The sequence below is a fragment of the Paroedura picta genome, chromosome 5 (genome assembly GCF_049243985.1).
Source record: "Paroedura picta isolate Pp20150507F chromosome 5, Ppicta_v3.0, whole genome shotgun sequence".
NCBI classification, from domain to species: domain Eukaryota; kingdom Metazoa; phylum Chordata; class Lepidosauria; order Squamata; family Gekkonidae; genus Paroedura; species Paroedura picta.
In genome coordinates this window covers 44,796,229-44,824,056 of record NC_135373.1, presented here as the reverse complement: position 1 = coordinate 44,824,056, position 27,828 = coordinate 44,796,229, and the positions used below count along the sequence as shown (strand labels likewise).

At 44.3% G+C, this 27,828-nt stretch overlaps 1 protein-coding gene across 1 annotated transcript in view; it reads right to left on the bottom strand.

Moving 5' to 3' along the window:
• GRHL3 (grainyhead like transcription factor 3) overlaps positions 1 to 7,137 on the bottom strand; it is a 58,331-nt gene extending 51,194 nt beyond the window's left edge. The window contains exons 1-2 of the mRNA XM_077337621.1: positions 7,065 to 7,137; positions 6,085 to 6,190 (exon numbers count right to left, since the gene is read on the bottom strand). Coding sequence (XP_077193736.1) covers positions 6,085 to 6,101 — 17 coding nt within the window. The 5' untranslated portion in view covers positions 6,102 to 6,190; positions 7,065 to 7,137. The remainder of the gene's footprint in view (positions 1 to 6,084; positions 6,191 to 7,064) is intronic.
• Positions 7,138 to 27,828: the final 20,691 nt, after the last annotated feature.

Genomic DNA, 27,828 nt, shown 5'->3' with positions numbered 1-27,828 from the left:
TTTCCCACTTGTACTCCTTCTGTCTACTACATTTCTATTCCTCCTTTCTTCTAAGGAGCTCAAGACAGCATATATTATTATTATTATTATTATTATTAGATTTATTTCCCACCACTCCCTGGGTAGGCTCATAGCAAGTAACAGTTGTCTTAAAACCCCCCAATTAAAACCCCATTAAAAGACATTAAAAATTATAACATAACATGGCGGCAGCCAATCACAATCTACTCCCACCTACCAAGGCGATAAAGAATGGAGAGAGATGATGTATACTTCAGACCCCCCCGGTTTCCTCTTCCCATTTTTCCTCACACCAACCCTGTGAGGTGGGTTAGGCTGACAGCTTGTGGTTGGCTGAAGCTGCCAGGGTGGTATCAGGATTTGAACATGGGTCTTCCGGATCCTAGACTGGTCCTCTAACCACTAAACCACACTAGCTTTTCGCAGCACGGAAGTCAATGACATCACCTGATACTTAACATACTATTAAGCTTTTATTATAGGGACAGATCATCCCTCTTCAGGCCTGCTGATAACCCTGCTCAAGAGATTAACAGCACACATGTATGAAACACTCTTTCATGTGGATAATAAATGCACTTGCAAAACACAGCTTGATCTCATCTGTCCTATCCACCACCTGCCATTTCTAAATATCCACTTATAGCACCCTCAATAAGGAAAGTGTCAGAGCCTGGAGCTTCTGCAGGCCAATATAGACAGGCATCTTGAAGATATAAAAGCTCATAATCCGTGCATCAAATTGCCAGGTATTTCATCCTGCTTTACAAGTCACTCTTGGTTCAGTACAAAACCAGATATGGTTTACTTGGAAAGGTTATCACCCTGGGCCCACTTTGAGATCCAGACAGGCTGGTGGTCCTACATAGGCATGCACACCACACAAATGCTGACTGCATACATGTCCTAATTGTCTGGATCCAAAAAACTGGTCCATCATATCATGCACATTGATTTTAAATTTCAATTTTAAATTGAAATTGATTTTCAATGTATTCTTCAGTTTATTCTTCAAGGAGTTCATGGAAAGGGAGAGAGATCCAGAGTAGGCTGTTTTTCTTCTTCACTTGAATTCCTCCTATGAGTTCTTAGACACTGGATCAGAGAACCTTCAACCCTCCTCCCTCCTTGAATTGATCTGTCTTTTACACAGAGAGAATAAATACAAGCAATCTAGTTGGGTGTACAGATGCCCTCCAACCGCTAGGGATGCAGTACATAAAATACATTCTGGAGAGTTCAAGAGAGAGCCTGAAATCTGAAGAATATATATTTTGGTACACAAGGAAGCACAGCAAATTCTTATATAATCACTGATCACCTCCCCCAAAAAAGTATTGTCTCAGAAAGCAAAATATGAACCACAGTGTATTGTTAAGGACAGGGGTCAAAGGGAGGGGAAGAAGATGAGCCTGATAAAATTGATGGAGTGGGGATATAGGTGTAGGCATTTGGTAAGGCATTTGTGGCTTTCTATCTTCACCAGTCAAGCACAGAGAAGTTTAATACACCTGATTAAAATGAGGTGGGGGGGAGTGCAGGGGGAGACAAAAATTTCCTCATGACTTGTCAGGATGGTCCCTGTCAGAAGAACCCATAGAGATCACCCAACGATGTGTTCTAAAACACCAACGTCAATTATAGCCTTCAAAACCTGAGACCTGCACATCTGAAATGCTTCATGTCCCTATCAAAACCTGTGTGCTCCATTGTTCACCTGTGGCCTGCAGTGCTTTCCCACAGATCTATGCCTACCTCCTCTGCTCAACCCCATGGCCTTTTCAGTCACCAGACCAAGATTGTGGCATAGTTTGCCCAAGGAGGTCACGCACTATAGTCACCTATTTTGGGGGGAAGGTATGCATTTTATTTCGGAGCACTGTTAGTTGATGGGGATTATTTTATGAATTTCACTTCAGAATGTTCATCAAGATGAATGAATCAGTAATGTAAGGCCATTCTTTTTTTAATATATGATTTCTACTCTGCATTCTTTTATTGTGAGGGTGTTTTTTTAAATGCCAGTAGGTGATCTGGTGAACTGCCTTGAGTCCTTACAGAAAGGCAGGATGTAATTAACTTAATAAACAAATGATGATACAGCTACAACCAAGCTACCTCAGGACAGGAGGTAGTCAGAGCAAACCATCAGCCAACACACACACTTCAGTGAGCAGCCATTTTGGGAAGTGGATTCATCTGTATTGAAGTGAATTTTCTCCTCATCTACACTATGAGAAAACAGTTGCCAGAGCCTGGCAAGCAATTGTAGACATGGTTCCAGAACAATTTTCCACATCTTTCCTCTTTAACCTCCTGTCTTCTGTCTTCCCTTGAGGGGATGTGACTTTCATTATCCTGGAAACAGAAATCTATTGCTTTCTCTCAGCATCCAGGATCTCCACATCTGCAGCGACGGCAGAGCCTTCAGGTAGAAGTCCCGTCAGGTGGCTCATTGATCATCCTCAAAAGCTTGCCTGCATCTACAAAGCTATAGCCATGAGGTCTGAGGAGATAGAAAAAGGCATCCCTTCTGCTGAAGGCCTGGAGCCAAAGGTGAAACTCAAACAAGTTCCCATCAGTACAGATCAGAGAGAGGATGACAACTTGTGTGTGTGTATGTTTTAATTAGGCGTCAGTAAAATCAGCATCACAAAAGAAGAAGCCCAGCCGCCAGCCCTCTCAAAGTTCCTTTGAAGAGAGGAGTATAAACCAGTCAGTTTTTACAGAAGGCAAGCAGTTGTAATATAATCGACTCTGCCATCTCCTTGGTCTGAATTTAGCCTTTTTAAAGCAAAGAAACAAAGACATTTCCACAACTGAAGATACGCACACACACACATACCCCCCTCCTAGTTCAAACAAAAAGAAAAATCAACCATTATTGTTCAAAAACTTAATTAGGAAAAACAAACAGCAAAGTAGACTTTCCTATTAAAAGGTCACTGATGGATGGTTCCATGGGGAAATTTCCTCTTTCACATTGTTTTGCAAAGCATCATGTACACCAATTGCATAAAACTATACAAGTCTGCCATGGAGAGCTTGGTCTCCGTCACCCTGCCACACCGGAAACAGCATCTGGCCAGGCACTCTGTCTCAGCCAAACCTCCCTTCCAGGGATGTTTTTGCAAGGATAAAATGGAGAACGGAATAATGGAGAATGCAGGTTATTAATATCTAAATAACATACACCAAAAAAGACATCTTGTGGTACCAGTACCTTAAAGGTTTGCAGAAGTTTCATAAACCAGAGGTTGGTCTCGACTGGGAGGTTAAGCGGAATAAAAATTGGAGATAGATTCAAATGTACAAGCTCAGCGGTGTAAGCATTCAAAAAGTATGCAGCCACCACAGGCAATATCTTCCAGTTTCCTAGCCAAGGGCTATAATCCTACAAACACTTTCCTGTCGGTGCCATGTTGAATAAAATAGGGCTTGCTTCCAAGTAGACCTGTATAGGATTGCTCCCAAGGACTCGTACTTGGTCACCGTGGATCATGGCGCACTCAGAATGGCACAAGAAGATTAGAAATCGTAGTACTATGGCCCCAATCCAACGAGTATTAGTTGTATTCAGATAACCACTGTGGCATAATCTTTCACGTTGTGCTCCAAAGTGATTAATATGACACTTGGGAAACAATTTGAGCAATTGGGGAAAAAAATCCTCATGAACCATCATGAGGATTGCAAATGGTGATACTCTGAATAAGACATATTGATACTGTTCTGTGATGTCACCGGTGGGGAAACAGCATAAAGGGGGAAGGGCATGAACTAAACCAAAGCACACTGGGTATCCTTAAACATGCACTGACACATTTCCCACTCTGACCTTTGACATGAACAGCCACCACACATACACATGGCAAATAAGGGAAGAAAAATTGTTCTCATGATTTTTGCCTCCCCGTAAAATTTTGCTTAGTTAAATGCTGTTTTTATAGACATAGGAGCAAGGCTAGTAAAAGAGTTGGCAACCCTGGGTATAAAAACACAGCTGATGGTATACAGTGATTTAATGCCCTCTCTTCTCAATAGTGGTTAACAATAGCAATCTACCTGCCTCCGTTTTAACCTCACAAGAACGCAGTGATTTAGGTTAGGTTGACAGTGACTGGCCCAAGGTCACCCAGCGAGCTCCAGTGGCAGAGTTGAGATTTGAGCCTCCCAGACCTTAGTCTGACACTCACCATCCCGGACCAATACAGGCAAATGTGTGTTCAATAAAAGAAAACTTCAATACCTTTGAAAGATGAAATGGGAATCTGGATTTGTAACCTTTAGATAACAACCACTGAAATGGAGAATCGGGTCATTCAAAGTCACTCATTCCTTAATGGGCACGTAATCTGTGTCTGGAAGATTAGAAGTTTTTCCTTCTATACTGTACTTGAAGTGCTGAGTTTGGCCGCTGTCTACAGGTATACCTGAACCAGCCTGCTTTTCATACTTCCATAGGCTGATCATATTCCCATTCAGAGAAACCTCTTTAACTAGAAGGAGAAGAATTGGTTTTTATAGCCCAGTTTTTTCCTCACCCTACAAAGTCTCAAAAGTGGCTTACAAACTTGCTCATCTACTTATGCATTTATATGCTGCTTTTCCATCTTCCACAACTCTTAAAGCGAAAAGCATATGCTGTTGGTCCGGTGTGAGAAGTTAGCCTTTGAGCCATCTAGAACAACTGTGTACCCCAAATCCAAAGGCCCCTTTATTTGAAAATGCCTCATGTTCATTCAAGCACTCTTTAGTATCACTGAACAAAGCACAAGGACCCAATTGGACTTTGCTAGACCAGATGTCAGCTTTCTATGTTCAAAAGGCTCCACTACAAGAAATGTGCTTGTTCTTAAGACTCTCCATTCCTGCATCCAACTAACCCTCCTTCACCTTTGGCATTTCCTTCATCTGTTTCTCTCCGAGCTGTAAAAGAAGAGTCTATTTTTCCATTGCCCAATTCTGCAAAGCAAGCATTTTCCGTCTAATTATATGCAAGGCAACATCAAGGTTACCAGAACATCTTGCTTTAACTTCAGCTGATCTGATTATCCAAGTGAACACACAAGCTTCTTGAAATCTGTCAGTGCGATGCTCTGCATACACCCCAAGAAGTAAGCTTTAGTCTACACAGTGTGCACTGTAATAAACCTGTCAGTCTTTAAGACGCCACAATATCCTCGGGTCTTTCTCCTGTGACAATAATAAATACCTCCCTAGATTTAATCCAGGATGTGACATTAGGCACAAAAAAACTATCACTCCAATCCACAAGTCACTAACTCCAGACTAGATGTATTGAAGAAAACAGAGCCACTCCAGAATAAGCCTGAACTGCCTCACAATAGTTTACTGGATCTTGGAAGGTCCCTAAATCTGTATTTTCAACAATATTTGGAATCTTAAAAAAAAAAACAACTCTGAAAATGTTACTGATCTTATGCTTAGTATTCTGGTTACAGAACATTCCCAGCAAAAGAAAAAAGAAAAAAAAAAAGAACTGCTTGCCAAATTTATTAATTCCACTGCTGTTCTTTGTGGGTTAAGAAGATCCAGAATTAATACACATCCGGGGAAAACTTCATGGAGAAATAAAACTTAAATGAGAATCCAATCCAACATATATCCATATCCAGGGTCGTTTTCATTGAGAAACACCTATAAACTAGAACATCCGAGAAAATATCTTTCATCCTAGAAAATTTGCTTCCAGCCCAGCTTATTTAATCATGAAAACTAAGCACAAGAATTTTCATCCATTAAGATCAACAGGAGCTTTCAAGAGTTTTTAACTTACAACCGGATCATTTTTCTTACTTCGTACCTGGGAGACCTTAAGGCAAACCACAGGCATGCACGCATGCCCCAAAGGCTTGCAATATTTAGGAGAATATCAAAGCACTCCACACAACAAAACAGAAGGCTGAACTTTTAAGTTTTTCCCCCTTTTGCTGTAACCAGAGGAGCGGCTGCCTTAAGTTCGTACAAAGCACAAGTAGTTTGAAATCCATTGAGTGTACGTTGGGGATTATGCAGAATAATAAAAGCCATTTGACTTACTCAATTTCATTAGACATGCTTTCCCCCACAAAAGTTTTCCAGTCGGTCAACAGCAATCAGAACTTTCGCCGTTTCTTTCCTAGTACCTTCTAAAGAGAGACATCACCTGCAAAGTGAAGGGTTTGATTCATCTTAGAGGTTTATGTGTGCAGGCATTCTGCTGACAGGTAGGTTCCCTCTGAGCTTGACTGCTGATTGGCTGGAAGAGACAGGTGCCAGAAGACAGGTACACCTCAGCAGGTGCAGCAATTTTAACCCTTTACAAACTGGGCAATGAAGCTGAGCTGACAGCAATATCCCTTTGTGAGCTGGGGAGGAGGAGGAGGAGGAGGAGGAGGGGAAGCGCCAGGTAATATCCCTCAAGGTGGAAAGAGAAGGAGTGGATTATCTTATGAAATAATTAGTTTCGTGTTAATTATCAGTACTGTGAATTTTAGGCACAGCTAGGGGAAGTTGTCCACAATGCTTGTCTGATATTCTTGGAAAAATTCATTTCTCTTTTTGATGCTGAACAAGCCCTCCAGTTCTTTTGCAGTGTACATCATGTGATCTGTATGCTGCACAGCTGATACAGCCATGGCAAAGAGGGATCAGGTTTAGCTGCTTTTGTACAAGAGGGAATTTCAGCTGCTTTTCTTCCCCACACAACATTGAAGAAGCTGCACCCTCTGAAATTCCCCCTTCTGCTTGCTTATTTAAAAACAGAAGGTCTGCACTACATCTGGACACATCACATAGAGATTGGGATATTGCCTGTGAAAGTTGGAAAAGTGATGTGATTAGAGCGTTGGATGAGGATCTGGGAGTCCCTGGTTAAAACCCTCACTCTCTTGAAGTACACCCAGCCAGTCACTTTTCCCCAGCCTAGCCTACCTTGCAAAGTTGTTGTTACAAAGATAAACAGAGGAGGTAAGAATAATGTAGTAAGCTGCTTTGTGTTGCCATTGTGGAGAAAAGCAAGGTATAAGTATCTAGATTACCTTTATTATCCTTTGAGGGTGGGTCTTCTTGCTTTTCCTCCCATACTTTCTTTAGTCTCTTCCCTTTGTTTTTCCGTGACCTAGTTTAAAAATGACAACAAGCAACCAAAAGTTAGACAAGCACTATCACACAAGCCTGGTTTCTTCTTGAGCCCATGTTACCTCACCTGTATGTGCACAAATACGAATTTGGGCAGGTTCTGAGCTGCTGGTGTATTCACACTGCACACTCATCAGCTAGGGGCTTGGTTTCAACAAGACACACTGGTTGATCTTTCTGGCTCACATGGCAACATGTTAAATCTATTTGAACAGTTTTCTTTGCTTTGTACACAGAAGACATATTCATTCCCTGGATTGTATGTTTAAAAACATCTCCAGTATTAGAAAAGACCCTTCTCCTCCTGAGATCCTGGCGAGTACCTGCTGGTCAGAGCAGATATTGCCAAGCTAGTTGGGCCCGTGGTTCTGATCCAGCATAATACAGTTTCATAAGCTATTGGAAAAGGTCTCCAGATCACCGGGGATGCACTTGGTTTCATGTGTCTCTAAAACGGATCCCTGGTATCGCCAGTTAAAAGATTGTATCAGCAGAATGACCCTTTCCCCCCAGAGAACAACTGAGTCAGTGGTACCAAGCAAGATGGACCAAGGTCTGACTTGGTAAAAAGAAAGCTGCATCCATTCTGTGCTCATGCAGCCCCAAAGCGGTTGAGGCTTATGAGGGCTGCGTGGATCTTATGGGCGAGTCTTCAGGCTGTGGAGGTTCAAGACTCTCCGGCACTGATGGCTAAAGCAACTTTTCTGTCTGGGTCAGGACTCAAAGCAAGCAAGTACCATACGCTGTGGGCAATGAAGTCTTCCATCTATAGGGCTGCCAGCTCTGGGTGGAGAAACACCGGGATATTTGGGGGGTGGAGCTTGGGAAGGGCAGAGTTTGAGGAGGGGCAGGACTTCAGCGGGGTACAATACTATGGAGCCCACCCTCCAAAGAAAACATTTTCTCCTGGGGAACTGATCTCAATTACCTGGAGATGAACTGTAATGCCTGGAAATCTCCAGGACTCAACTGGAGGTTGGCAATGCTATTCACAAACCCCTTAATAAAAAATAACAAAAATAAAAGTTCTGCTGCTTGAATCCATCAAAACCGCTAAACACCCATTTACGGGATTCATCAGTTTAGGAGTGTCCTCTTGGCACTTCACTCTTCACAGCCCCATAACTATTCAGTGGGTGCTAGAGAGGCCGGCGTACTTTCCTGCTGTTGTTCGGACAGGGATTTCAGTCTGTGGGCTCTCACAAGCACCAAATCCCTGCAACCAAGCAGTAAGATTTATGCAACAGAAACAAAACTCATTGAGAATTCAGGCACTTCCCATCCTCCTGGAGAGTTTCTGTCACCCACGTTGCAGTGAACAGGTAAAAGATGGGCTTGGCGTGTGACTCAGTTTGGCTGGGTACGGAAGGATTCCAAAAGACTTGTTAGAACAGGCCTTTTTGTCAGGAAAAAAAGAAGTTCACGTCTTTCTCTCACCTTCTTTCTTTTTCCTCCTCTGCTGTTTAATCTGCGCTAACTCGCCCTCTCGCCTACACCGAGGAACAAAACATGGCCTCCATCTCCTTCATCGATGGTAAACCTGCAAGAATACCACGTGCAGAAATGTTCTTTCCACCCCTTTGGAACTGGGGAGTCAATAAAGCACAGGACACATTTAATTCCCACACTGTCTCTGATATATATGATATTCTTCTAGAGAGAAAAAGTAAAGCAATGCATAACAGAGGGATGGGGCAACATCTCCCACTCACCTAATTCAGGAGGGACAGTCTTCACTGAGAAGGACCCCAAAGGGAAAAAGGGCTAGGAGTACGGTTGCCAACCTCCAGGTGAGGCCTAGAGATCTCCCAAAATTCAGAGTGATCTCCAGATAACAGAAATTTGGCCAAGTTATATCCCTCACCATTGAGGATTTGATACAGATTTAAGTCTCGTGGAGCAAATCATTTTCCAAAGAGTAGAATTTTCATAGCCATATAAGTCTATAATGTTGAATGATGAACACCTCATCATAACTATATTGCTGTTTTGGGAGTTATGAGTATCCTGTGGTTGTGCTAGGTTTCTGCCACATTGGGACAGTCTTACCTCCAGGATCTGGCTGGGTGTCCATTGTGACAAAGGTCTAGCCTACACATCAAGGAAAATGGAGAAATTCAATATGGTATACTCAGTTTTGATTGGAGAGACCTCGGTTCAAATCCTGGAATAATAGGTCTTATGTAGGGATTTTATGGGCAGGAGGTTATGTTGTAAGCCACCACAAGTCTTTAGAAAGTGGTGGGATATAAGTCTAGTAAATAATTATAATAAATCAGCCATGTAGCTCACTGCGCAAGTCACTTGTTTCTCAGTTTTATCTAACTTCCTGGGGTTGTTGTGAGGATAATTTCTGCCATCACACATGGTATATACAATGATGTAATAGAACCTTGAGACAGGATGTGAGAACTGTGCTACAGCAAATAGTGGATAGCATTTTGCTTTGTTTTTCAATAACATTTTATTTTTATATTAGGATAGGAATAGAAATAGAAATAAAGGTTAAAAAAAACCAGCAATACAAAGCAAAACAGAGACATCACCTTAATACAATCTCCAGTTAGTGATCTAATCTAATACAGATCAGAAAAACTACTTATTAATATTGTCCAAATAATAGTGCCAATGATCTTGAAACTCTTCCATTGGTCTTCTGTTTACCAAGCTTGTTAGCTGGGCCATTTTACAAAGCTCTCCGGTTTTATCTAACCAATCCCTCAGTGGATGGCATTTTGAATGTTCTTTCCTGCGTATAAAGAATTCCACTCAGCAAATAGAGAGAAAAAGTTCTCACCTAATTTGCTTCCTATTCTGCAACTTTTCTACCAGAAGAGAGGTTTTGTCTTACCTTAAAACAATGTGATCCTTCACTAGGGTTGCCAGTAGGCCTGGAAAAAAAATGTCCTCTCCTTTTAACAGAGGTTTAATGTGGAGAAATGGGCTGTGCCGCTTTTCCTTCCATGGAGGTAAATAACATGCCTTGATTAATAACATTCCCACAAAACCTGACAAAGTGACAGAACTTTTTTTTTCTCCAGGCAACTGGCAACCTGACTTCTATACTTAGTATCTAGGCCTTTTGCCTGTTCTAACACCTCATTCATGCCCTTTCCTGCAGTAGGAAAGGGAAAACTATGAATGCCTACAATCGAAAACACAAGAAGACCCATCTCTCTTTCAGTTCTTCCCAGGAATAAGCAAAATCACCCACAGTATTTCAAAACTGCCTGATCCTTAGTTAGGTGGATAATCCATGTTCGGGCTATACCAATTCAGACTACAGAATACACCCCCGTGTGAAAGGAGAAAAAATCCTACACATAGAAAACTAGCTGCTAGAAACCTCCTTTGTTTTGTTTAGCTTTCTACATGCAAGGAAACTTTGTATATGGGGAGAATATTCAACCACACAAGTGTCTGCTTCTTGTTGAAAGTGATGCAGTCCAGAGACAGGCTTGCCATTGCGGTGAGGGCCAAACTACCCTGGGGATCTGTAATGAGAAGCGTCATAGCAGAGTTTCATCTTTAAAAACTGTGCTGAGGAAAATGATAGTTTATTTTTAATTCTTTATCATTGCACACATTTCTTGACCAGAATTAGTCCCTCTCCTAGTTGGTTCATTTATTTATTTGGATATTTATACAGTTTAACAACGACATCCCTGTGAGGTAGGTTAGGCTGAGAAAGAATGACTATGCCAAAGTCTGAGTTTCTATGGCAGAACTGGATTTGAACCTGGATCTTCTAGTCTTGTACTCTGACCACTACATCACACCTGAAGGCACCTTCACCCACATGGAAAAAGTGGGATATCCATATTTCCATAATTTAATTTTTTAAATGTTTAAAAACATTTGGTGTTTTCTCTGGGGACATGACGTCACATTGCTGCTCTCTTCTATCGATTTTCAAAACACCATCTGTCTTTCCAAAACAAGAATGATGCGTATATGCATCAAAGCTCTGCTTCCAGTTGGGACTGGCTGTTGTAATTGAAGGCAAAAATACCCCCAATATCTAGAAATGCAATGAACTGCTAGCTTAAATTTCAAATAGATTGTAACTAGATTTATTGGCCAAATAAAAGGAGAGGAGCCCTCCAGAGAGAGAAGAGGATTCCTGTTCATATGTGTAGATACAAACTGATAGACAATAACTCTAAATTGAACTCACTTTGGTGCGATTCGTATCTGAGGGCTCAGCTACCTGGATAACACTTCACTTTTGTTTTGTGTTTACAAAAACACTTCATCACAGGAAAAAATGCACCTCATTCAACTTTAATAAAGAATCCAGACATTTCTGATGACAGACCTGGACATTTAATTTCTTAAATGAGAGAGAGAGAGAGAGAGAGAGAGAGAGAGAGAGAGAGAGAGAGAGAGAGAGAGAGAGAGAGAGAGAACACAGCCACTAGTGTTGCCAACCTCCAGGTGGGACCGGGAGATCTCCCACTATTACAATTGATCTCCAGCTGATCCAGATCATTTCACTTGTAGAAAATGGCTCATTTGGAGGGTCGACTCTGTGGCATTATATCCAGCTATTCATTTGGGCAGCAGATAGCCCGAGGGAGAGCCAAAAAACTGGACCTCCTCCTTTCCGCAAAACATGTCTGAGGTGTTTATTCTTTTTTCTCTTCCAGCCAGCAAAAAATCCCAGGATGTTAGCATGGTTGGGGGTTTTTGTTTGTTTGTTTTCCAGGGTTTTTTTGGTCCTAGATGGTATGGGCCAAGAATATTCCCAGGCCATACGCTTTTTTAGACCTCAAAAGAACTTTTAAATTTTTCCTAGAGTCATCCTTTAGTTTTGCAGCACAGCTGGGTAGGGAATGAGGGATTTCTAACTGAGGAGGGGGGCAAAATCACCAGAGGAGAAAGGGGGGCAGCTGTTGCAGTGAGTGGGGCAGAAATGGGGTGTATAGGTGCAGGTGCCGTTCTCACCCCTCTTGTTGTTGCTGCCATAAACGGGGCTGCATTTTTGCTTGGTCATGAGGATACAGTTCTGGTTTGAGTCCCTAGTTTGAAGACAGGAAAACAAAACCCAAATTTGCAGTTCAAACCACAACGATTCCCTTCACCTCACAATTCACAAATACAAAAATGTTGAAGCCTAACAAAACAACATAAGTAGCTGTGGAGATTTCTGTGGACTAACATGGTTACTTCTAACCTGGGAATGCTGAATTTAGCCATCAACGTGCAGGTTTTAGGAGGGGTGAGAGTGGCCCTGAACATTACGTAGTGTTGATAAATTTGGTTCCCATTGACTCTGTCCCCAATAGGCCTGCTAGCTCCAAGCTGCCTAATTCCCAGGGGCTGAGAGGGGGAAGGAGGGGGAGTTCAGCAGGGACATGATCCCATATAGCAGGGGTGGCCAAGTTGTGGCTCTTCAGAGTCCCATGGACTACAATGGGCAGGGGCTTAGGGTATTTACCAACTGGAGGTTCCACCTAGTGGGAAGCACTGTGTGAGATCAACCTGGTTGTGCCAGAGTATGGATGCAGTTGGCGTAGGTGATCTACCGATAGGGATGGGGGGAGGGATGCTGTTTCCACCATATATTGTGCTATTATTTTATTGGGGATTAATTGAGGGGGTTTTATGGAAATTGTTGTATTTTATCTTATCTTTTTGTAAGCTGCCTTGGGCCAACATTGTCGGGAGGGGCGGAGTGTAAATTAAATTATGAATGAATGAATGAATGAATGAATGAATGAATGAATGAATGAATGAATGAAATTATAATCCCTGAGACTCTGGAGAGTCACCGCTTGGCCACCCCTGCCATAAACAGTCTGTCCTCGGAAGCTGCCATTCTCCGCTGTGGCCCCCACCTTACAGAAAGGCTCCCACTGTCTTGGGTTCCCAGAAACCACATCTGCACTATGCTAAATGATTCAAAATGATGACTTGGATAAATAATTAGGGACTGTGGTCTATGCTACTGTGAGTAGCTTGCTGGAACTAGGAACCTTCTAGGTAACGTTGGCATGATTTAATGCAGGGATAGGCAAACGGCGGCCCTCCAGATGGACATGGACTACAATTCCCACGAGCCCCTGCCAGCATTTTTTATAGTCCATAGACATCTGGAGGGCCACAGTTTGCCTAGCCCTGATTTAATGTGTCATGTTAATACTTATGCTTTGTTTCATTACCGGGAGGTTCTGCAGCCCAAATACTATTACATTATTGAAACTCCCACTGTCAGTTGTATTGACGCTCTGTGTAATGCACCTGGAGTGAAAAAGGCAGACTAAAAATCATGCAAATAAAATGGAACAAAATGGACTCCAAGGAAGAATGTTCAGGAGAAGGCAATGGCAAGCCACCTCTTATCTGCACTTGTCTTGAAAGCCCCTTGTCAGGGTCGCCACAAACCAGCTGTGAGTAGGGATGGGCACAAACCTGAAAAATGCAGTTTAGTTCAGCTCATGGCGTCGCCGGTTTGAGAAACACAAACGGTCATAAACTTTTTGATGCTAAACAAAGTAGTTCACTTCATGAGGTTTGTGATACGGTGGAATGGCCCCAGGGCATGTTAGAGACACCAAACTCCCAGGGGATCTCTGGCTGACTTTTCTCTATGTGCTCACAAAGCTAGGTAAGGACTGAATTAAGGTTCCCTAAGAAGGTGCCCCCAAGAAAGTGCAGCTCCAGGAGGAATGTATAAAATGGACTCTGAGCAAGCTAGAGGCATAAAGCTCGCAGAGAACCACACTCTGATCCTCCTTCACATGCCCTACTAGTTATGTGCAGATTCGACTTTGGAGGACTGAGTTTTGTCTTCCCAAAGATGCCCCCAGAAAAAATGTCAGGCAGAGGTTCTTAAGTGTATATAATGGACCCCACCCCACCCCACAAGCTATACCCACCAAGCTCACAGAGAACCACACCCTGTCACCTGCTCCTCCACAATCTTGCCAAGTTGGGGGCGGATTGCTGTCCCAGTTACAGATCCCCCCCAAAAAGATGTCCCTATTGCTCTTTCTGGAAAAGGCAGCTGCAGTTACAGGAGTCTATGGCATGGCTCAGGGACAAGTCAGTGTACCAGACTCACAGGGAAACTTCACCTGGGCAGACGCCACACACCACCCGGACACTTGAAGCATTCCCCCTACACTCACAGCAAGATCTCTAAAGGTAGATTTAGAATGACAGGAAGGCAGACAGGAAGCCAGGAAGGCAGAGTTCTGACAGGGGTTCCTCAAAGTAATTAAATGACAACTCTCACAGCTCCTCCCAAGGGCTGACCCTCAGAGGTCCATCAACCACGGTGTATTTGTCTGCTCTGCAGAAAAATGGAAACCCATGTTGAGCCAGCTAGGTCACCTCCAAGTTTCCAAAGGTAGGTTCTGAACAACAGAAAGACAGACATCCCCAAAGTTACAAAGGAGCTCCCAAAGTAACCCCACAACAGCTCGGGGCATGCCTAAAACACTCCTTGGCCCTCTCAGGCCCTAACACATAGGTGCTCTGGTCACATCCAACCCCTGTCTGGTTAGTCACCATTAGGGCAACACATTGTACAAATAAGTGTTCACCTGTTGTGAATTTTTATTTATTTATTACATTTATATACTGCCCTCCCCTGAGGCTCATTGTGGTTTACAAGAAACATAGCAGAACAGAATACATGGAAATTAGTAGCCATGGTAATAATAATAACAGTAGAACAAATCATACAGTTGAACAATAGAACAGTAATTAAAATACCAATCCACACTGAAGCATACTGATGGACCCATGGCTGGTTGGATTCCTGCACAGAGATTCATGGGAAGGGGCTCGAGGGCCAGTGTTGGTTCACATCAACCTCAACCAAATGCTTGGTGGAAGAGCTCCCTTTTGCAGGCCTTGCAGAACTGCTCTATTTCTGGTAGGGCCATAATCTCTTCTGGGAGCTCATTCCACCAGGTGGGGGCCAGGACAGAGAAGGCTCTGGCCCTGGTTGAGGTCAAGTGGGCTTCTTTTGGACAAGGGATCACCAGCCAGTTAGAGGTGGCAGAGCACTGACTGTCCTGGGCCCCCGGGACATTCGCCTGGCCTCGACCAGGGCCAGGGCCTTTTTGGTCCTGGCCCCAACCTGGTGGAATGAGCTCCCAGAGGAGCTAAGGGCCCTGTCGGAACTGCCATCTTTCCGCAGGGCCTGTAAGACGGAGCTCTTCCGCCAGGCATATGGTTGAGGCCAGGGCAGAGCCCGGGTTCCATCCAAGATCCCTAATCCATCGGCCAGTGTTTCTCTCCTCTCTCTCTTACAGAATTAATGCCCGACCTCTCTCTGAACAAGCAGGAAAAGTGGGGAAAGTTAGAATAGAATGCCATCTTTTTATTGTAATAATGGGGTATTTATGGAATTTTATGTGATTTTACTTTGATTTTATATTTTATTGTTAACAACCGTGAGACCTTTTGGCGAACGGCGGTATATAAATCCAATTATAAATAAACTAGAAAGATAGCCCGCTGTAAGAGGGATACAGCGGGCGCTAGGAACTTACCCAGCATGGTGTCCCGCGGTGACGGCGGGCTGCGGTGGCTCCGTGTGCTGGGGGCGGCTGTCCGCGGCGGCGGCAGCAAGGAGGCCCCGGCAGCGGCGGCAGGGAGGCCCACGGAGGCAGGAAGGCGCTGGCAGCCGCGCTCTGCGCGACTGCTGGGGGCTCTGTCTGGTGGCGGCCTGACGCGGCGAGAGGCTCCCTTGGGTAGCGGCCTGATGTGGCGAGAGGCGCAAAGCGCCTCTCACCGCATCAGGCTGGGAGCAACTGTGAGCCGCGCTGTGCGCGGCTCACAGTTGCTGGGGCTGGGAATCAGAGGGACCAATCGGCAGACGCTTCGCCCTTGCCGATTGGTCCCTCTGATTGTCTGTCCAGAGGAAGGGTCCAATCCGGACCCTTCCTCATCACGGACAGATCCCGCCTCATTACCCCTTAGCGAATTATTTAGTCCGTGGTGCCCGCGGCGCCACGGGCGGTGTTTAGATAAATAAGGCTCCTTGAGGAGTGAAGGCAGAAAGGCAGTCCCTCAGGTACACTGGGCCCAGAATGTATATGGCTTTAAAGGTGATTGTTGCTGTTGTTGTTGTTACATGCAAAGTCGTGTCTGACCCATCGCGACCCCATGGACAATGATCCTGCAGGCCTTCCTGTCCTCTACCATTCCCCAGAGTCCATTTAAGTTTGCACCTACTGCTTCAGTGACTCCATCCAGCCACCTCATTCTCTGTCGTCCCCATCTTCTTTTGCCCTCAATCGCTCCCAGCATTAGGCTCTTCTCCAGGGAGTCCTTCCTTCTCATGAGGTTGCCAAAGTATTTGAGCTTCATCTTCAGGATCTGGCCTTCTAAGGAGCAGTCAGGGCTCATCTCCTCTAGGACTGACCGGTTTGTTTGTCTTGCAGTCCAAGGGATCACTGCTTTGTCGTGGCGAAGGGGCTTGCGTAGCTCAGTGAAGCTATGAGCTATGCCATGCAGGGCCACTCAATAGGTCATAGCGGAGAGCTCAGACAAAAGGTGATCCACTGGAGAAGGAAATGGCAAACCACTCCAGTATCTTTGCCATGAATACTCTATGGACAGTAACAGTAAAGGTGATTACCAGAACTTTAAGCCTGATTTGGAATTCAACTGGTGACCAGTACAGTTGTTGAAAAATAGGCCAAATGTGGGACCTCCAATGCTGCATTCTGGACCAGCTGTAGTTTCTGGATCAAGGCTAAAGGCAGGCCTGCTTAGAACAAGTTGCAGAGGTCCAGTCTAGAGGTGGCTGTTGCATGGATCACTGTGGTTAGGTGTTTAGAATGCCAGCCATGCTACTTTCATGATCTGAACTTCCACTGAAAGGGAGGCATCGAGTTTCACATCCAGGTTCTTGGCAGAGTGAGCCACTCTGAGAGCTGTACACCGTCCCGGTTGGGTAGGCATGCTTGCTTACTTAGCCATAGGATGTCCGTCTTTGTTGAGCTTCAGACGACTCTGCTTGAGCAACCTTGCCACTGCTTCCAAGCAGCTGGCCAGTTTGGTGCAGTGGTTAGGAGTGCGGACTTCTAATCTGGCAAGCCGGGTTTGATTCTGTACTCCCCCACATGCAACCACCTGGGTGACCTTGGCCTTGCCACAGCACTGAGAAAGCTGTTCTGACTGAGTAGTGATATCAGGGCTCTCTCAGCCTCACCCACCTCACAGGGTATCTGTTGTGGGGAGAGGAAAGGGAAGGCGACTGTAAGCTACTTTGAGACTCCTTTGGGTAGAGAAAAGCAGCATATTAGAACCAACTCTTCTTCTTCTTGAGAATCAGGGCGGCCATCCATCTGAAGGAAGAGCTGGGTGTCATCAGCATATTAATGGCATCCCAGCCCAAACTTCCACACCTATTGGGCAAGAGGGCGCATAAAGATGTTGAATAAGATTGGAGAGAAAACCGCTCCCTGAGGGACTCCACAAGCAAGTTGGTGGCTCGATGATCTCTCTCCTGTAGCGACCCTCTGTCCATGAGAAAGCAGATCAGTCACTGAAGGGCTTTTCCTTGTATCCCGGCACTGGCAAGGTAGCAAGCAAGAAGCTCATGGTCAATTGTGTCGAATGCTGCTGAGCGTCCCCGGTACAACTGACAGGAGAAGTCATCCATCAGGGTGACTAGTGCTGTTTCTACTCCATGACCAGGCTGGAAACCAGACGGAGATGGGTCTAAGACTAAGATTCTTCCGGGAATGCTGACAATTGGTCCACAACAGCCCTTTCAATCATCTTTCCCACAAATATTAAGTGCAAGATGGGACGATAGTTGTTGGGTTCTCGTGGATCTAGAGATGTTTTTTTTGAGCAGCAGGAGAACCACTGTCTCTTTTAGCCTGGGAATTCTCCTGTTGAGAGGAAGAGGGGGATTATAAGTCCAAGTGTAGCATCTACAACATTATGCCTTCCTGAGCAGCTGCATTCATACGCTGATGGCATAGTAAAAACTGAGGCGTTAAAAAAATTAAACAGTTGATATTTATATTTTATTACGGATTTTCAGAACAATGTTGTACTGGAATAAATTTTGTTTGTCTCAAAGGTGTTACAGGGGCCCCATTTAGTTTTTAACAACTATTTTGAATCGAAAGCGAAAGGGGCTGGATGGCTCCATTCTCCTGCAGGGGGGGGGACACTTTAACCCCTTATCTTCTGGAAAAAGCATCTATAGTTTTTCAGAGTTCAGCCAACTTCTCTGTGTGATTAAGAGAAACAGAGAAAAGGAGCTAAAGAGGTGTGTAATAACAGTGTCTAATGGCTTTTTAAAAACTTCATTTTTATCATATATTTGCCTCTTCTTGGTACGATACACACAAACATTAAAATCAGTATATACATTCTAAAATGCATTATATCTATTCAACAGAATAAAAACAGGGACATTAAGAAATAAGCATATGTCTGTTTCTTTACTTTATCTGGCCATCACCTTCCTCCCCATCACCTTCCTCCCCAACAAGCAGCTTGTTCTCCTCTCCACCATTTCATTCTCACAACAGCCCCGCGAGGTAGGTTGGGCTGAGAGTGTGTTACTGGCCAAAGGCTACCCAGTGAGGTTTCAAGGCAAAATGAGTATTTGAACCGGATTCTCCCATAAGTCTGACAAACTAACAACTACACCATTGTATGATTTATCACAGCTCCCAATAATAGCACTCTGGATTTGCTGTGTTGTGGAAGCCGTGCTTCTGAATGTCCTCGTTCAGAGTTGTGGCTGTCATTCCTCCTGTGATTTTTACAACTATGTGCATTTCTTCACCCAAGGTGTAATTAACGTATGGGATTCACTCCTGCAGGAAGTGGTGAAGACAACTATCCTTAACAGAAAGGATTAGATACAATTCATGGAGGATATTTCTATCAGCACATAATTACAACTGACAGCAAGATGAAACCTCCATGTGAAGAGACAGTATACCTCTGAGTATTAGACACTAAGGAGAAACAGAGAAGGGGCGTTGCCCTCATGTCTGTGGTGGGCATCAAGTGGCATCAGTTAACTTCTTCTGACTCTGGAAATTCTGGGTGGGGTAGACCCTGGTTGGATGCGGCCAAACAGTTCTGACATCCTGATTCATGACAGGCAGGAATCAGAGCAGCTCCCACCTAGCATAAGATCACCCCTGTTGAATATCTTACTCTTTGAAGAATGACAAATCTACAGTGAAATGAAACTTGAGTCTAATTATAATGTCCAATTTTACAATGGGTCCCTCTAACTGTCCCTTTAACATCAGCAATTATTTAGCACTAAGCTATGCTTGTGTTTTAACGGTGTTGTTTTATTAGTTGTAAGCTGCCTGAAACAGATCTCTGGAGGGGTAGCATATACATTTTCTAAATAAATACGAAAATTTCAGCTGCTCACTTTTGCAGATTAAACATCTATTAAAGATTTTTTTTCCCTCTGGCAGTCACCAACTTCAAGTCCAGAGGCAACGTACAAATTAATAAAATTTATTCCAGTGTGAACCTTGGCTAGTCAGAGCTCATTTTGTCATATGTATGAAGTGTACACCCAAACCACTTAAGATGTATACTTAATATACTATAGACTGGGATCCTAAATGAGGATTCCCAACCAGGGCTCCCTGGAGCCCTGGGGCTCCCTGAGAGCTCCCCGGGGGCTGACCAGCATTTCCCCTATATCCTGCCTTAATGGACTCAGTCACAAGCTATTCCTGGCATTGCCGTGAAAGCAGGGAACTGGCTGCTTACATTCACCCGGGGATGGCGTTCTTGCATGTCTGGTGCACCTGGGAAAGGGGGTGGGAGCCTGGATGCCTCTTCCTGCCTGGAGCCAGCTCCTTTCTCTCTCTCTCTCTCCCCCCATTCCCCCCAGGAGGCATGGCTGGCTGACATCACTTACAGACCAATTCTGGGACTCCTCAAAGCCTGGATAATATTTCAGGTGCTGCTCCATGGTCAAAAAGTTGAAAAAAGAGCTGCCTGCGGGTGTCATGATGCCGATCAACATTTTGTGGGGTAATCACCAAAAAGGCTTTAGAAAGTGGGTGGGGCTCGCCCAGCAAGGCTCCTGATTTGTCCCTGGATTGGCTGAGCAGGTTAAAATAACATTGTTTCAATGGCAACTGCCAGCACACTGTTTGCTTTATTCTGTCTCACTCTTCTGTCCCAGCGTACCTTTAAAATGGCCCTTCTTTTCCTCTGCACTTGAGCTTTCTCTGGGAGGTTGTTCTGACTCCTGTAGGAGCCATATTGTGGTTCAACCCACTCATCTGGGTTACAATACTAATAAAAGTGCCAACAGGTTCACAAAGGTTGGGGACCCCAGTTATAGATATACCTTTCAGATGTCTGGTGAAGTGAGCTCTGACTCACAAAAGCTTCTGCTGGGATAAGTGTTTATTTATTTATTTTTGAATTTATATACCACCGTTCCCTGGTGGGCTCACGGCGGTTTACAATAATAAAAGAATAAAACAAATTAAAACCCCAGAAAACTTCCCTGTTGTCAGTCTTTGAAGTGCCACAAGAAATAGAAGGCAGCATGATGTGGCCCAATGTCAGTTCTTGGAAGCTAAGCAGGGCTGGTCCTTGGAAGGGAGGCTGCCAAGGAAGGGCCTGGGATTGCCCCCCCCCCCCGCTGGGATTGCCATAAATCAGCTGCTTTTGACAAGGCTTTCCACAGACAAGATGCCACAACTAACTACAAGTCCAATAGCATCTTAGAGATCTAGAACTACTGATTTTTATACATGGCTTATGGTTACCAGAAAGTGTCTCAGAGAAGCTCATAAACACTTTCCTTTAGTCTCTCCACAACAGACACCCTGTGAGGTAACTGGGGCTGAGAGCACTATAAGAAAACTCTGTGAGAACAGCTCTAAGAGAACTGTGACTGGCCCAAGGTAACCAAGCTGACTGCATGTGAAAGAGTGGGGAATCAAAACCAGCTTTGTGTAGCGGTTAGGAGCGCTCCTCCACCACATGCAGCCAGTGGAGTGACCTTGGGCTTGTCAGAGCACTGATAAAGCTGTTCTGACCGAGCAGTGATATCAGGGCTCTCTCAGCCTTACCTACCGCACAGGGTGTCTGTTGTGGGGAGAGGAAAGGGAGGTGATTGTAAGCCACTTTGAGACTCCTTCGGGTAGAAAAAAACGGCATATAAGAACCAACTTTTCCTCTTCTCATCTGTCGAGCTGGGTTTGATTCCCCGCTCCTCCTCCACATGCAGCCAGCTGGGTGACTTTGGGCTCGTCAGAGCACTGATAAAACTGTTCTGACTGAGCAGTGATATCAGGGCTCTCTCAGCCTCACCCACCTCACAGGGTGTCTGTTGTGAGGAGAGGAAAGGGAAGGTGAATGTAAGCTACTTGGGTAGAGACTCCGTTGGGTAGAGAAAAGCAACATATAAGAACCAACTCTTCTTCTTCAGTTCTCCAGATTTGAGTCCACCGTTCTTAACCATTACACCATGCTGGCTGTCAATAAGATTTTCAGGGTATAAGCTTTTGAGAGTCAAAATTCCCTTCATAAGATACAAAGGAAACTCAGGTGTCACAAAACCTCTGATTAATTTTGCTGTTACGGCCCGGCCCAGCTGCCCATGTGGAATTAAGATCCACTGCGGAATATTTTAGCATGGCAATTGGTCATCGAAGACACTTTGACTTCACAAAACAGTATCATCAGACAAGAGACCACCTCTGCTCCACTTTTGGCACGACTTGAGACTTGTTGAAATAATTTATCTCACCAGCCACACAGATGCCTCTAGGCCTAGGCAGCAAGAGATTACTACCATTGTCTATGGTTTTGGTATGTTTAATTGGTATTTTCTCCCTTAAAAATATAATACTCCACCTTCTGGGAGTGTTTGGGGGACATGGGTGGGAAGGGAGAGACTGAAGATGGAAGACATTCTCCGTGCACAAGGCCCGCCAGCTCTCCTTCCCCTCCCCTGCCAAATATACCTTTGAACAAAAGCCCATTATGATATTCTAAAAATAAAAATGAGACAGGCAGTTAAGACGAACTGCAGGGCAGAGCTGGTATTTAAAAGGAGATCTTGAAGAAAAAACAACAAGGTGGTGTTTCGTAACCAGCAAGTCTACAAAACGTGCAAGACCGCTTTGTAAGGAGCAAAAAGTCTATGCATGGTTGACAATCTGTTTGACTGCCCCTTTGATATGTTCAGAAAATTGGGGAATGGCAGGGCTGGACATACCACAAGCAATGCCGGTTGCAGGAGCAGCAAAGGATCTGGTGCAACGGCAGCTGTGCTGTGATCCCCTTGCTGTGGTTGTTGCTGGTGGGATGAGTAGGATCAACCAGGATGGACATGCAAGCCTTTTAAAGATGCCATTTTTTCTGACGCACATCAGATTACACTCTGAGTACAGAATGATGATAGTGAACAGTGAACAGTGGTGACTTTAGGGACATAACATAGGAATTGGTCTCCAAAAAGGATAAAATTTACACATTACAGATCCCACTGAACCATTCAGCTACACATTATAGAGAGTTCTATATAGGCATATTTCTATATAGAGTGTATTATCATAATCTTGACCACTGAGGAAGACCCGGAAGGGTCGAAACGCGTTTGGTCCTTGATTCTATGTGCTGTTAGTTCGGTATAGTTTTTAAGAAGTTTTTATTCTGTTTTTAATTGTGCACCATAATAAATAATTAACAAGTTTTACATTATTTTTATTGTTCAACTTTTGAGTTCCTACCTGTTAAGGTTGGGTTTTGTTCCTTTTTTGGTTTAGTACCACATAGGGTAGCCAGATATAGCCTGGCGATCAGGGGAGACCAATGGAGGCACAACCATGGGAGGTGGTCATCGGCTACAGCACATCACTTCCTGAAAAAATATGGTATTACTCTTCTAGATGCCATAGAGTTTCTACCCATTTCATAAAACTATACTTTTTGAAGATTGTGTGATGGGTTGTCATCTATGACTTTGGTCAGAGAAACAGTAATTAAGAAGTTTCGGGTGATTCCGACAAAGGACTAATGTCACTTCCTGGTTTGCCCTGGAAGTGATGTCATACTGGGAGCTTGATGGCCATTGTTTAAAATTTTTCTCCCACAGCCACTCAGGAAAAGTGCACTAGTGGAGGGGAAATCCCTTGCTCCCTCTCACTCTGTACCATTGTTGAGCCCATCAGGAGTCTGGCAGCAAACCTGACAACACAGCTCCTGTGTCTTTTTTGCACGCACAAATGACAGGGTAGTGAAATGGGGTCATTCAGGGGTGGAGGGTATTTCTCCATGGCTCTGATTTGTTCCTCACCTTCTGCTTTTTCACTTGTGTTTGCTGTCTTCAGCTCTATATGATGTTCACAGTCCTGTTTGGGCAGACCACATCAACAACATTCATATAGTAATGTTGACAGTCAGGGCCTTTTCGCACAGGGATCTTTGTTGCAAATTGTTTGCGGAATGAAAAATCGCCATTTAAAATAGTGGAATTCGTCGTTATGCATACCTGCCTTTGTAGTGGAATCAGTTGCGTTTTTTAGCGTTTTCCACAGGCTTCCGGTCTCGGCAGAAATCGCTAGAAAGGAAGCGCTATTGCCAAGCTCGTCCCGCCCCTGGCCGTCAAGCAGCCAATGGGCAGCCGTTAGCATGCTCCCAAACAGCCCCTTTCCCTTTAAGAAAGGTTTTTTAAAAAAAAAACGACCCATAGCAACGAATCTAGGTAGATTCGTTGCTACGGAGAGACCCATCCAGCTGCCTAATGTGACCTGTCGCTTGATTGTATGATCGTTTGCACGCTGCCTCGAGTGATAAAAAAAAAATCCCCCCCCCCTCTCACGGGCCCGATTTTCGGCTGAATTTATTTGTAAAAAATAAAGGGACTTTATTTCAGCAAACGGGCTTTTCAGTGGTTTGTGCTTAGTGACTAAAGGTGAAGGACTGAAGCCAGGGAAGCCTCTAAACAGAAAGAGGCTCGCCGGTGCGTTTATCCCCGCTCGCTCGGAGAAAAAAAAATGGCGATCGCTTCGCCGGAAGTTTGGTGGAGAGAGCCAGGGGGAGGGACTTTGAAGAACCAGCAACAATGGTAACGCACAGGTCTTTAGCGCTACTGTTGCAGATTGGTTGCAGGAGTGTATCGCTATCCGGAGGGTGAATCCACTTTTCTGGATTCCCCTGAAAGCGCCACAACGAAGCGCTTTTTGCTGATTGGTTTCAGGATTGTTGCAGATTGTCTACGACGTCGTGGGTTATGGCAAATTAGTAGCGTTTTCAAATAGCAACCATTGTGCTACTTTGAAGCCGTGCGAAATGGCCCTCAGTCACCCAGATCTGGTCATTAACACTAGGGTTACCAACTTCCAGGTGGTGGCTGGAGACCTCCCAGGTGACAACTTCAAGAGAAAATGGCTGCTATGGAAGCTGGATTATTCTACGGCATCATGTCCTGCTGAGGTACCTCCCCACCCCAGGCCACAGGTTCGATTCCCAAAACCAGCTATTTCTGAGCCCCATTTAACACACAGGACTGACTCATACAAATTATCCTCCATCTGAAAAACACATTATGGATTTTGTTTCCTAAATGGATTGCGTCCTGCCAGAAGATGCAAAACAGTAAAAAAAAAAAAAAACCCCGAAGAACTGTCCCAATTTGTGATCATCCTCTATAGCGGGCAGGGACTCATGGTAATTATACTCCATGGACATCTGGAGAGCCACAGTTTGGCCACCCTTGCTCTATAGCCAGAGGTTGTAAAATAAAGTCACCAGGAAAACACTGGGGGGGGGGGTGTTTGGCCTCAGCTGGTTCTACCAGTTTTGATATAGTAAAAAAGTTTGGGTTATAAACAGTTTAACTGTCTTAAAGGCAACTGCTTTTAGTTTTGAAAGGTCAACAAATTTCATACACGTGATGCATTTCAATTTAAGGGTACTCTGAGCTGCACCGTTCATCTAATTCAAGAACAATTATTTCTAAAGAACCCAGGGAAATAACACTAGGTCCTGTTGGCAGAGTATCAGTATGCAAAAAGGAGAGAAGCATCAGAGTGCTTAAAAGAATAAAATAGTTTTATTGTGAGAAGAAACAACTTGGTGTAGAAAGGAAAGAGACCTGTCTAGATGCTGCCTTCAGCCATTCTTCTTTGGAGTTATGTCTGTTGGGGAGCGAAGAAGGGAGGGAGTGTGATCCAAGGAGCAGGAAATCTCCAAATAAGCCAATCAGGGCATAGGAGGAGTCTATTGGAAAACTAGTAAGAACTTTCTATTCTGACTATGCTAAATACATACCTCCCACAATGCCCTCTACAGGGTATTCTTTATATCCTTTTGAATCATCTTAAACCGCTCCACAGGAGCGGTATAAATAAAGCGGTAAGGGCCCTGGCGTAGGTCCCTGTCTGGGATGAGGAAAGGTAGCAATTGGCCCCTTCCCCCCGGGATGGCAAGCGGCTTTCAGTGTTTTCAGATGTTATGTCAATACATACTGGGAGGCTAGCAGCCATGCATCCTGCCAACGTACGTACGTATGTATGTATGTGTATGTATGTATGTATGTATGTTTTGACTTGTTACCTACCCCTCTTGGCCAAGGCTGACATACGGCAGCTTACAATTTAACAAGAAATACATAGTTACAATGCTATAAATACTAAAACACCCATTTAAAACAAAATAAAATACAGTACAGCGGCAGATAATTCAGTCTTAGCCATGTGTGGTTCTTATGTTGTCTGAACAGGGGTAATGTACAAATTTTGCAAGGTATTGGCAAACCAGCCACTGGATTTTCCAGGGCCCAGTATATGCATACAATTATATACATTTCAACTGTGTATGTTAAGAGGATCATGAGTAGAACAGGAATAGATAGGCATGACAGCCAGGATTCTGATATACATTAAAACATAAATAATTGCTGCCAGGGTATGTAGTAATGGCCAAAGGAATAAACAGATTTAAAAGGAGATTATATAGATTCATGGAGGATAAGTCTATCACTATTAGCCACGGTGACTGAGGGGAACTTCCAAATTCAGAGGCACTAAACCTCTGAAACTCAGAGCCAATATCAGGGGAAAGCCTCAGCCTCCATACCCTGCTGTTGACCATCCAGAGGACCTGGTTGTCCACTGTGTGAGATAGGATGCTAAACAAGATGGACCACTGGTTTGATCCAGCAAAGCTCTTCTTATGTTCTTCTATCAGATGTTAAATTCATGTATGAGTGCAATCATCTATGGCAGAATATGGCTTTTTTCGGATATCAGGCAACAGAGATCAGTCCCCCTGTAGAAAATGGCTGCTTTGGAGGGTGGACTCCATCGCATTATGCTTCAATTAGGTCCCTCCCCATCCCAAATCCCTCTCACTCTTGGCTCCACCCGCAAAGTCTCCAGACATTTCCCAGTCCAGAGCTGGCAGCCCTAGTTGGTGGTGGAAAGTTCTATCAAGTTGAGAACCCCATAGGGCAGGGGTGGGCCAACTGTGGCCGTCCAGATGTCCATGGACTACAGTTCCCATGAGCCCCTGCCAGTGAATGCTGGCAGTCCATGGACATCTGGACGGCCACAGTTGGCCCACCCCTGCCATAGGGTTTTCAAGGCAGGAGACAAACAGAGGTGGCTTACCATAGCTTGGCTCTGCATAACAACTTTGGATTTTGCTTGGTGATCTCCCAACCTGGGCTATGCAGGTCAGAACTTAGAAACAGTAGGAAACAGTAAAAGCTTTTTTTTTTTTTTTTTTTGGCACTCTCTCTTTCTTCTTAGGATCTGTCATGCAGAGCCTCATGCTTACTGGGGAGTTGCCTGAAATAAGTTCCTGGAACTGGTAGGAAATTATAGCGCTTGTTCATCCGAAATAAGTTACACATACTATTCTGTTCTTGATTCACACCGGATATGAATGTACCATAGCCGGGCCCAGATTTTTTGAAACCGCCTTCATAGTCCTTTCAAGAGCTGTTGTTCTGTCCCCAAAATGGCAGCCTTTCTGCTAAAATAGGCTTGGCTTTGGACCTTGGATTAAGGTGGCCAGATGTCCTGCCCTTGGCGGGACAATCCCGCATTTGAGGGCATTTGCCCCCTGTTCCCGCGGCGTTTTTCAGATCCACGGCATTCTCCTATTTTTTTAAATTACGGCCCCAGATTTCTGGTCACTTTACCTTGGATCCAAAAGGGGTCTCTTACTTCTTGGCATCTTAGGGCTGGAATTCCCTCTCAGAATCTTTTCTGTGCTGGTGTCAGTGCCGCTTGCTTCTTTAGATCCTACCATAAAACTCTCTACTCTTTGCCTTTTGGGCATTCCTTCTGAAGTACTCCCAAAGCCTTAGCTATACTACAAACCTCTGTATCTGTCCTATAACAGTTTATATGTAGTGGCTTCTGGCAAAGGATCTATGGTTTGGAAAAGATGTCAAGAATTCTCCACTGGAGACCAAAGGCCTTATGGAACTACAATTCCAAATGATATCTGAGGAATGAATGTTTATAATTGATAATAATCTATAATGTAGATACGTATACCAGCCCCTAAGTGGGACCTGGGGATCTTCTGTAACTACAGTTTATCTCCAGATTACAGAGATCAGTTTTTGTGGAGAAAATGGATGCTTTTAAATCATTTTTATGGGCTCTAAAAGTTTTGTGGGCACAAGGTACTTATGCCTTTGTGGGCCAATCCCACCATAAT